This window comes from Phaseolus vulgaris, chromosome 3 (assembly GCF_051622355.1).
Source record: "Phaseolus vulgaris cultivar YP4 chromosome 3, ASM5162235v1, whole genome shotgun sequence".
NCBI classification, from domain to species: Eukaryota; Viridiplantae; Streptophyta; class Magnoliopsida; order Fabales; family Fabaceae; genus Phaseolus; species Phaseolus vulgaris.
The window spans coordinates 33,292,567-33,304,199 of NC_143500.1; the positions used below are offsets into that span (position 1 = coordinate 33,292,567).

At 31.1% G+C, this 11,633-nt stretch overlaps 1 protein-coding gene across 1 annotated transcript; it reads left to right on the forward strand.

The window, feature by feature from the left end:
• The first annotated feature begins 7,073 nt into the window (after positions 1–7,073).
• Positions 7,074–11,633, forward strand: LOC137807113 (cation/H(+) antiporter 19). The gene is made up of 3 exons (XM_068607570.2): positions 7,074–7,373; positions 7,824–8,825; positions 10,279–11,633. The coding sequence occupies exons 1-3, from the start codon at positions 7,161–7,163 to the stop codon at positions 11,515–11,517; spliced, it is 2,454 nt and encodes an 817-aa protein (XP_068463671.1). The 5' UTR covers positions 7,074–7,160; the 3' UTR covers positions 11,518–11,633.

Here is an 11,633-nt window from a genome sequence, read left to right on the forward strand (position 1 = left end):
GAGCTAAATAGAATAATGACACCTTTAACGTGGGAAAACCTTCATTATGAAAGTAGGATTACAATATTTTTTTCTCCCACTCTATGAGGATAACACTTAATCTTACCTAGAAATAATGGAATACAAAGTCTCTCTAGCATCTCACTAGGATTTCTAATTTGACATTATGGTGGATATCTATTTTATCATTTACTCTCTATGTTGCTATCATCCTTTGCTTGCATCTCTTCCTCACAAGTTCCTTTTATATAAAGAATGAGAGGAAGACTTCTTCATAAAGAGATAATGGATAAGTAATGTTTTGTCACATTTTCAAGATACCTTGAAATACTATCTTCAACTTTCTAGGTTGAACTTCAAAGTCTTCAATAGAGATATAATTCCAAGACTTTGGAATGTCCATCAATGAATATACTCAATGGATCAATATTAATTGGTCATGGTCTCCTAGTAATTAAGGAGGGATTCCCAACATATATATATATATATATATATATATATATATATATTTCCCTCTCCCTTCTCTCTTCATTTTTTTTTCTAATTTCCACCTGTTCCAAAATCTAATCGCATAATGTAGTAGGTGAGGAATCATGGTACATTTTCTTAGGATTTGGTCATCAATCATTGAGCAAAAAATTAAAATGTTTCTCTCAACTTGTTTTACGACATACTGAAATTTGGATTTGAAGTGGTTTCCTTTTGGAGCTGAAATATCCACCGGTATAAAGAATTTAAGGTAAGAGAAGCTATTTGTGTTTGAATAGAACCTCATGTCAAGGTAATTGATTTAGATAATAAGTTAATATGAAAACTATATTATGTATGTTTAAGTATATAATTATTTAAACTGAATTTGAATGGTTTTTAGTGTATAGAATTGATTGAAGAAAGATGCACTAGTGTAGAAAACGCTTTCTACAACAATATATTAGGCTGGTTAAATGAGAACCGGTGGTGGCATTTTTGCAAATATTCTGTACATATTACACCGGTTGGATAGCGGAACTGGTGTAATACTTAAATTTTTTTAAAACTTTTTTGTTGCTGTTAGCATGGATATTACACCTGTTCCCAACACTTCAAAATTTAAAATATTTTTTTCTTTTATTTTAACAATTGTATACTACACCGATGGGACCATCCAACCAGTGTAATATATACTACCTAGAGCAAAAAAAATAAAATTAAAAATTTTAACTCTAGGCAACATATATTACACTAGTTGGATGACCCAACCGGTGTAATATGTAGTGCCTCAAAGGGAATTTTTTTTTAAAAAAGGTATATAACACTGGTTGAGGGGTACAAACGGTGTTATATACCATTCTTAGTAAAATATATATACATATATACATATATATATATATATATATATATTACATCGGTTATTACTAAGAACCAGTGTAATATAATTTTTTTACCCTATTTTTAAGCTCGCGCCTCACTATTCATTCGCGATACTCTACTCTTTTGGCTCCATTCTGCTGCTTTATCTTACACCGTTGTTGTTCATTCGCACTACTATTTGCCTTCATTTTCACTCAACCTCCATTTTTTTTTGTGCCTCCATTTTTCTTCCTCCACCGCTGCCCTCAACTTCGTTTATCTCCACTTCGTTACCACCACCCCTTCAAAAATTTCCTTCTTCTTCGTAGCCACTGGTCCTTCATTTCCTTTGCGGCCACCACTCTTCCTCTTCGGTGTCACCGTTCTTCCTCTTCTTTGCCACCAATCCTTCCGCTGCTTCGCCTCCATAGTTGCACCACATTGCACTCGCGACCAAGGTGAGTTTTTTTATTATCAAATATTGTAATTTTATTTTTAATTTTTAATTTTAACTTTAGTTTTAATTTTAAATTTAATTTTAGTTTTAGTTTTAATTTTAATTATTAATTTAGTTTTAATTATTTATATAGATAATTTTGTTGCTACCACATTACTTTCACTACCACCACCACAACTTATTAGTTCACGCTCCAGGTTAATTTTTTAATTTTCAAACATGTTAATTTTAAATTTAATTATTCATTAAGTTCACAATTATTTATATAGATGATTAGTTTTATTTGTATTTGAAATATATTGTATTATGTTGAACGTCTTGGTATTGGGTTCGGAGATGATCGATCCTCGGCAATTTGTAATGTGTTTTTTAATGTATTATGTTTGAAATATATTGTTGTTTTAATGTTTATACGTTGAACGCTTCGGTATTGAGTTTGGGGGTGATTGACCCTGAACAACTTGTATTGTGTTTATATCAACTAAAAATTAGTTGATATTGATAGATTAGTTTTTCTATTACATAGTCATGAATCAGAGTTGGATAAATGAGATTCGTATTAGTGATGTTTATGAATATGGCGTCGAAGAATTTCTAAAATTTGCTCAATGGAATGTAGAAGTTGCAAATGGAAGTACTTTTGTCCATGTGAATTGTGTGAATGGGGGACAATTAGAAGTTAGGTTGATAAGAGAACATGTTCTCTGTGATGGTTTCTTGAAAAATTATATAAAGTGGATATAGCATGGGGAATTTGTAGAGATCTGACGGTCAATATTCTAATATACATACATTTTGAAGGAGGACATGATTCAAGATATTGGACAAGATAGTTTCCAGCAAGCACACATGTGTGATTCATTGAAAGATGAGTATGAAACACCTTTTTATCCTGGTTGTTCAAGTTTCACACGTTTTTCAGCAATATTAAAATTATTTAATATTAAGGCAAGAAATGGGTGGACCCATAAAAGTTTCACTGAGTTGCTCGAGTTGTTGCATGAAATGCTTCCAAAAGATAATACATTTCTCACTCGTCATTATGAGGCAAAGAAGATATTGTGTCTGATAGGTATGGAGTACAAGAAAATGCATGCATGTCCTAATGATTGCATGTTGTATAGAAAAGAGTTTGAATCATTGCACAAGTGTCCAAGATGCGGGGTATCACAATACAAAGTGAATGATGATGAGAGTGAGGAAGATTATGTGAAAAAGGGTCCTCTTGCAAAAGCATTATGGTATCTTCCAATCATTCCTTAATTTAAACATTTGTTTACCAATGTTAATGATGCAAAAAAACCTCAAGTGGCATGCAAATGGAAAAAAATATGATGGATTGTTACGACATGATGTCGATTCACCGCAATGGAAGAAAATTGATTCTTTGTTTCCTAAGTATGGGAGTGATCCAAGAAATCTTAGACTTGGTCTTACAACAGATGGTATGAATCCTTATAGTAATTTAAGTAGCAAACATAGTTTGTGGTCAGTTTTAGTCATTATTTATAATTTGTTGTATTGGTTGTGTATGAAGAGAAAATATATGATGATATCAGGACCAAGACGAAATGACATAGATGCTTACTTAAGTCCATTGATCGAAGACTTGAAGTTTTTATGGGATCAAGGAGTTGAAGTATTTGATATATATGAGAAGGTAAATTTCAATTTGCGGGCATTGTTATTTTGCACCATTAACGATTTTCTAGCATATTGGAATTTGAGCAGTTACAATGTTAAAGGACACATTGTTTGCCCGATATGTGAAGAGAACACAAGTTATCATCAACTAAAACATGGGAGGAAAACTTCTTACATTGGGCATCGAAGGTTTCTGAAAAACGTAATCACCCTTATTGTAGGTTAAAGAAAGCTTTTAATGGATCTTAGGAGGACAAAATTGCACCTTCACCCTTAACTGGCGAGGAAGTGTACAACCGAGTTTGTAATGTGAATTTGACTTTTGAAAAAACACAGAAGAAAAACATTGTGAAAAACATCTAGAAGAAGAAATTCATATTCTTTGAACTTCCATATTGGTCAAAGTTAGATGTTAGACATTGCATAGATGTAATGCATGTGGAAAAAGATGTATGCGATAGTATAATTGGCACGTTGTTGAATAATGACTTACATTTTGCGTTAATAATGTAATGGAAATAAAAAGATCTATACAAATATGGGAATTTTGTTAGAAAGTGCTAAAGAAGGAGTAAATCGTCAGTACTTTTTTTGGTAACCTAATAATCGGTATTTGAATTTGTAATATTGTTTAACACAACAAGAAAATCATTAATTAAAAACCAATTTTAGAGGCCAAAATAATTAGTTGCTACAGTGACTAAATTAGAGACCATTTTGGAGACTAAAAAATTTTTGGTTTCTAAATTAGTTTCTATTATTGTTAAATGGTTTCTAAATTGGTATCTAATTAGCTACCAAGGTTTTTGCTACCAAATTTAGAATCTAAATAATTGGTAGTTAAAACCTTGGTAGCTAATTAGATACCAATTTTGAAACCACTTAACAACAATAGAAACTAAATTAGAAACCAAAATTATTTTTAGTCTCCAAAATGGTCTCTAATTTGAGCACTATAGCAACTAATTAATTTTTATCTCTAAAATTAGTTTTTATTTAATGATTTTCTTGTAGTGCAAATTCTGTTTGAAATTAATAAGTTAATAAATTTGTCTGCAAAATTATATGTTATTAATTGATTTGGTTCTTAAAATTGTATAAACGATTAAATTACTCCCTAAAATTAATCATGTGTTAAATTAGTATTTACAAATTAAAAAGTATCAATTAACTTAGTTTAAGAAGAGAAATTAATATCTAATTATATAACTTTTTACTCTTAAAAAATATGTTTAAATTTGTAAAGTTCACCTCTAGTCCCTTCTCTCTATACTTTTTTTTTCATATCTTATCTATTTTAAAATATGATCACATTTTGCAGTAATTGGTAAATTAGGGATAATTTCTACCCGTTCAAATTTTCAAACAGAGTCATGTTTACTCTAAATATTTTCCACTTGTTTTTTTATGATTTTTCTATCAATGTTGGTGGAGTCAGTTAAGAAAATTAATCATCTCAACTTGATTAACACATAATACTAAAATTTGGCTATGTTTGAATAACTTGTTCCAAGTCCCCAAATTTTATGTGGCATTACTAATTGATACTGGGAGGTGGCTTTGAAGTAAAATATTTTGAGTAAGAAAAACTAATTTTATCTTTCAATAAAATCCTAAGTTAAAGGATTTGAGTATGAACATTATGTGGTCACAAGTTCTAAGCTTCTCTTAAGAGGTTTACTTTGTTAAATGAAATAAATGTTATTTGATGAAAACTTTTTGAATTTAAACAATTTGAAAAGTGGTTAATTATTTAGATCGATTGTGAGATGTATTTCAAAATTTAAGTCTTGGAAATATTTGTCAAATTGTGATTTGAATGAGATATACTTGTATGTATAAATCAAGGCATTATAGATTTAAGCTAATTTTTATTGATCTTTACTTCAAATTCGCTCAATGCCAACTCCCTACGCTCAAGCCGAAGGAGATTCAGTTTTGGGTGCTTTCTACCTCAATTTTGCTCAACATTAGTTCCCTGTGCTCAAGCGAAACTCTCTGCACCGATCAATTTTGCTAAGCTCTTGCTTCTTTTCTATAGGTCATAAATTCAATTGACTCTTATGAAAATTAATCATTTTGCAAAGTGTAAATGAGTACAACTTTTTAACATTAATATTTGATTAAATTCATACAACTTAGGTGTCTAAAACAAGTAAATCAGAAAATGTAAAATAAATATTGGTTTATATATTCAATTGATTTGTGATTTTTTTTAAATGTTATGTATTGGATGAAAATTGTTACTGAAAATGAAATTGTGTGAAATTAAGATCATACATTTGGGATAATGTGAGTCGTTGTTTGTATATTAAGTATGAACACCTGTGTTGTAATAGAGATCATCTATAGCTTGGTCCAAGTCACATAGACTAAAATATTAAGTGGTGAGAAGTTGATGAGAGAGTTCTTACACACTTTAACCACATGTAGATACACAACTTGGGTTGTAATGAACTTATCATAATTTCTTCTCTTAGGTTTATTTGTAAATCTAAGTCTTAGGTATTGGACTGATAAAAGAAAAAAAAAGTCTTATGTATTGTTGATGTAAGTATCTAATAAGGCATACTTGATACGTTCCAGAAGACGTCAAACAATATTCCACTTGTTGAATATATAGATTCCTATGTGATCTATATTTATGTTATATGGTATTGGAAGAAGATTGAATGATTATGATTTATTAATTGAAATGTTTTTTTTATATGTATACTTCTTCTTATCATTAAAATTTATTTCAATAGTCGTAAATGGCTGGCTTATTTTGTAAAGTGCAATGATTTTAGGAGCATATACAGAAATATAGGTGAAGGAGCATCTAGACAATAAATTTTATAATTTTCATGTGAATATATATATATATATATATATATATATATATAATTATAAAAAGAATTAAAAACAAAAAATATTTGTTAGTTATTTTGAATAAGAAATTTAGATAATTATAATAGAAAAAGTAATTATGGCGTTAGTATTTTATCAAATAAATTTTTTTTTTACTTATTAAAAAAATATTTTAATTAAAATTACAATAAAAGTAGCTAAAAGAAATACAACCCTTCTGTATTGAAGATAAATTTATCAAACAAAAACTACACTAAAAAGTTAAAAATAAATAAATTTGCTTTATATAATAGTATCTGACTAATAAACATAATCAAGTATTAATTTATATTTTCATTATTCTTAAAATGACCGACTTATTGATAATTTATAATTTAAAAATAACTGTGAATTTATTTATTTATAAAATCTATAATTCATTATAGTTTCAAGCATTTAATTAATTGGTGATATATAAGTGTGGAGAGTATTTATATTTGGGTGGTGACATGTTTAGAAAACATTTACTTCACAAATTTTTTTTAGTTATATTTAATTTATTTTTTAATTTAAAATATTTTGTGTGGTAACATCTCACCACCCCTTTATATTTTATTAATTTTAAAAACAAATTTAACAAATGATTACGATTTGAAATTAAATTTATGGTTCATGAAAGATGTTAGCATAAGAGAGTTAACCAACCTCATTTCAACTGGTCCTACCACAAACAAGTGCACCCCATTTAGCTGTGATTTCGTTGCATAGAGTTATACACTGTTTAAACCCGCTCTCTCTCTATATATATCGACCCAATTCAAGACTCATGAACAACACAGTACAACACAGGTAGTAGTTGTTCTTGTGAGTTTGTTTTTCTTGTGAAAACCGACATTGTTTAATGATTCTCGGTGCTGCTATGGCCACGGGTAATAACATGTCATGCCCTGCACCCATGAAGGCCACGTCCAACGGAGCGTTCCAACATGAAAACCCTCTCGATTATGCGCTTCCTCTGTTAATTCTACAAATTTGTTTGGTCGTTGTTTTTACTAGATTTCTTGCATTCCTCTTCAGACCCCTCAGACAACCCAGAGTCATTGCTGAGATCATCGTAAGTTTTTCTTTCCCCACCATCCAAATGATTTTTGCTTCCTTTTATCAAAAACAAGTGTGTTCTCGTGATTGTTAGAAAACGGGGTTCCCCTTCCAATGATCATGTATTTAGGTACTCATGGGCACGCCCATGTTTTCTTTTTTTTTTTTTTACTATTATTTTAACTGCAGAATTCGGTTGAAGTTGTTTATTGAAAAATGTTCACTTTGCATGTCCTTTTTAAAAAGAAGAGAGATATAGAAAAAGAAAAAATATACACTTAATAGAAGTAACTAATGACCCAACACTTGGGTCAATCTTGTTAAAGTTTAACTATGTAAATGCGTTAAAAAGACTATATTGTATAAAAGAAACTTGTGACGTATAAAGAAAGGGGATTTTTTGTTGTTGTAGAAAGTGGATAAAAATGTTGAGTATATACCAATAATGTTGTTGTTAAAATTGTAGGGAGGAATACTTCTAGGTCCATCTGCTATTGGGCGAAGCGAGAAGTTTAAGAATGCGGTTTTCCCAGAGAAAAGCATAACAGTTCTTGACACAGTGGCCAACATAGGACTTTTGTTTTTTTTGTTTCTCGTGGGGCTAGAGCTTGACATGCGTGCGATTCGACGTACGGGTCACAAGGCCTTAGGAATTGCCCTCTGTGGGATCACTGTGCCTTTTGTTCTTGGCATTGGCACTTCCATTGCCCTTCGAGCCACTGTATCCAAAGATGCTGAGCTGTTGCCTTTTCTAGTCTTCATGGGTGTTGCTCTCTCAATCACCGCCTTCCCTGTCCTTGCTAGGATCCTGGCTGAGCTTAAACTCCTCACCACTGATGTTGGTCGCATTGCAATGTCTGCTGCTGCTGTCAATGATGTTGCAGCTTGGATTCTTCTTGCTCTTGCCATAGCCCTTTCTGGTTCTGACGCATCCCCCTTTGTTCCTATCTGGGTATTACTCTGTGGTGCTGCTTTTGTCATCTTTGTTGTGTTTGCCATTAGGCCATTGCTTGTGGCTATGGCTAACAGTTCCCTGGAGGGTGAGCCAGTGAAGGAGGTGTACATATGCATCACACTGACTCTGGTTTTGGCTTGCAGTTTTATCACAGATATTATTGGAATTCATTCCCTCTTTGGGGCTTTTGTGGTTGGTACTGTTATGCCCAAAGAAGGTTCCTTTTCTGGAGTGTTGACTGAGAGGATAGAAGACCTGGTGTCTGGTCTTTTCTTGCCACTTTATTTTGTGTCCAGTGGCTTGAAAACTAATGTGGCAACAATTAAGGGAGGACTTTCTTGGGCAATGCTAATGCTTGTTATATTCAATGCTTGCTTTGGGAAGATTATTGGCACTACTGTTGTTTCATTACTGTATAAGGTGCCTTCCAGAGAAGCCCTGGCTCTTGGATTTCTCATGAACACAAAGGGCTTGGTAGAGCTCATTGTTCTCAACATTGGGAAGGATCGTAAGGTATTATGTTTAAACCCATACCAATTTAATTATACCATCATTTTACAATTATTTGCGACAAATATATTGTTATTTAATTCTAAACAATAACAATTTATCTTAATATTTAAAATCAAAAGTTGATTGTCAAAGATATCATTTTGTTAATTCATGATAACAATAACACTAATTGTTTTTAAAAGAATTTTTTTGGTTCATACATGTTTATAAATACCCAGCTAGTTGGAAACTCACCCTAAAAAAAACAATAAGAAAAAAGTAAATGAAATAGTAAAAATGAGATTATGAAAAAGGAAGTTAATATGAAAAAGTCACTTACTGTTAGACAAGTTTTTATGTCATATCCTAATGAAGTCGTGTCAAAATGACATGATTTTAGTATTAAAGACGAACTTGTAGTAATCTGACACAATATTATTTAATACAATATTAATTAATATTAATTAATGAAAAAATAGATTTAAACTGGAAGTCATATCATGGTATGACTTATGTATAATTAGATTAGAACTAAAATATGACTTATATGTAAGTTACTATTTATTTTATTTATATACGTGTTTTGAAAAAAAAGTTATTTATATATATGATATTAGTCAATGTAAATATTAAATAAATTTGATGTAAATAATAATATTTATTTAATTATAATTTAAATAAATTAAAAGTATTTATTGAAGAATAACCAATTATGTAGTATTTTGATTTAAAAATAAATTTTATGTAGGAATTTTATTTTAGAAAAAAATGTTGTTTAACATTATATTGTTTTATATATGAGTAATACTAATTTTATACATGAAAATGTAATTGTGAAAAAAGGAATATTATTACAGCATTTCTAACATTATTTTAAATTTTATTTATACATTTAGGTGACCCTATTTTATCATATATTAATAGATATTTTTTAAAGATATTAAATAAAAGAAATGTATTAAGAAATTGAAATTATTAATTTAAACACTTATAATATATACTAGAATTTAAAATTTATCTACAATTATCATGAACATTATCAACAAACTTCTAAATAAAAATGATACCTTCATAAAAAAAACTAGTCATATTTCAAATTGAAGGGATATCATAAATTTTAATATATAAAGAATTCATTAGTAAAACAATTCCAATAATATATATATTTGGTTAAGTCTCAAGTTCAATGTATAAAGTTTTATTGTATTTGCGATAATTTTTTCTAAATTATTCCTAAACAATTAACTTTAATGTGTAATTTTTAAAAAAATAACTCCATTTCAATATAAAAAGGGAATAATAAAAAAGGGAATAAAACGACCCCTCTTAAAAAAAACAAGAAAATAACCAAACAGCTGAAACATCCATGCTAGCCTAGTTCCTGTTACATGTTTTTAATTGTTCTTATAAAAGAATTTGTGAGTGTTCTCCTTTGTTCTTATATTTTTTATGAATCATTTTGTATACAATGCAGGTGTTGAATGACCAAGCATTTGCCATTTGTGTTGTCATGGCACTATTTACCACCTTCATCTCCACCCCAATAGTGATGGTTGTATATAAACCAGCTCGCAAAGGAGCACCTTACAAGCACAAAACAGTTCAACGAGATCCTGACACTGAGCTTCGAATGCTAGCTTGCTTCCACAGCACCCGTAACATTCCTTCGCTAATCAATCTAATAGAGTGTTCCCGTGGAACCCAAAGGAAAGGAAAGCTTTGTATATATGCAATGCATTTGATGGTGCTCTCGGAGCGATCTTCAGCAATCACAATGGTTCACAAGGCAAACAAGAATGGCATGCCCTTTTGGAACAAGAAGCGGGATGGCAAAGATCAAATGATCATAGCTTTTCAGGCTTATGAGAAACTAAGCAGTGTCAGTGTGCGCCCAATGACAGCCATTTCTGCTCTCAATAACATCCATGAGGATATTTGTACTACTGCTCACAGAAAGCGTGCAGCAATGATCATCCTTCCATTCCACAAACACCAACGTGTGGATGGATCAATGGAGTCACTAGGACATTCATTCCATGTGATGAATCAACTAGTGCTACGCCATGCTCCTTGCTCAGTGGGAATTTTTGTTGATCGAGGTCTTGGAGGGACAAGCCAAGTGCGAGCTAGTGATGTTTCTTATAAGGTAGTGGTACCCTTTTTTGGAGGGCGTGATGATCGTGAAGCACTTTGTTATGGAATGAGAATTGCTGAACACCCTGGAATTTTTCTCAATGTGTATAAGTTTGTTACTGCACCAGGGACATCATTGCCCTTTGGTGCTAAATTGGTTGAGGTGTCATCAAACAAAGATAGGAAAACAATGGATGTGGTTGATGGCAATAATTATGAAGATAAAGGACAAGATGATCAATTGTGGAGTGAGTTTTTAAGTGCATGCAACAACAACACTCAAGAGTCAATGAAGTATGAGCAAAAGGTAGTGGCAAGCAAAGGAGATATTGAGACAGCATTGAAGGAAATGAATAGATGCAACCTAATATTGGTTGGTAGAATGCCATCAGTGGCACCTTTGGGTAGCCAAAGTGACTGTCCAGAGCTTGGACCTGTTGGAAGCTTTGTTGCTTCTTCAGATTTCTCCACTGTTACGTCAGTTATGGTAATTCAGCAATACAATCCCTCAACTGATATTCATCCCTTGGTGATGGAGGAACCTGATTTCCCAGATATGTCAGATACACCAACTAGTTAATACGGTATTAAAGTTATACTTGTGAACTTGTTACATATTACAAACGAGTTAGATGCTCGTAACTCAGCACTTATGACCATAAATGTTTTCATAAAGTGTTTATCCTTTTAGATTAA

Bases quoted from the DNA above. Each gene is read 5' to 3' on its own strand.
- LOC137807113 (XM_068607570.2), top strand. From the start codon at position 7,161: ATGATTCTCGGTGCTGCTATGGCCACGGGTAATAACATGTCATGCCCT. The intron at 7,374-7,823 runs GTAAGTTTTTCT...TTAAAATTGTAG, and splicing joins GAGTCATTGCTGAGATCATC to GGAGGAATACTTCTAGGTCC. The intron at 8,826-10,278 runs GTATTATGTTTA...TATACAATGCAG, and splicing joins ACATTGGGAAGGATCGTAAG to GTGTTGAATGACCAAGCATT.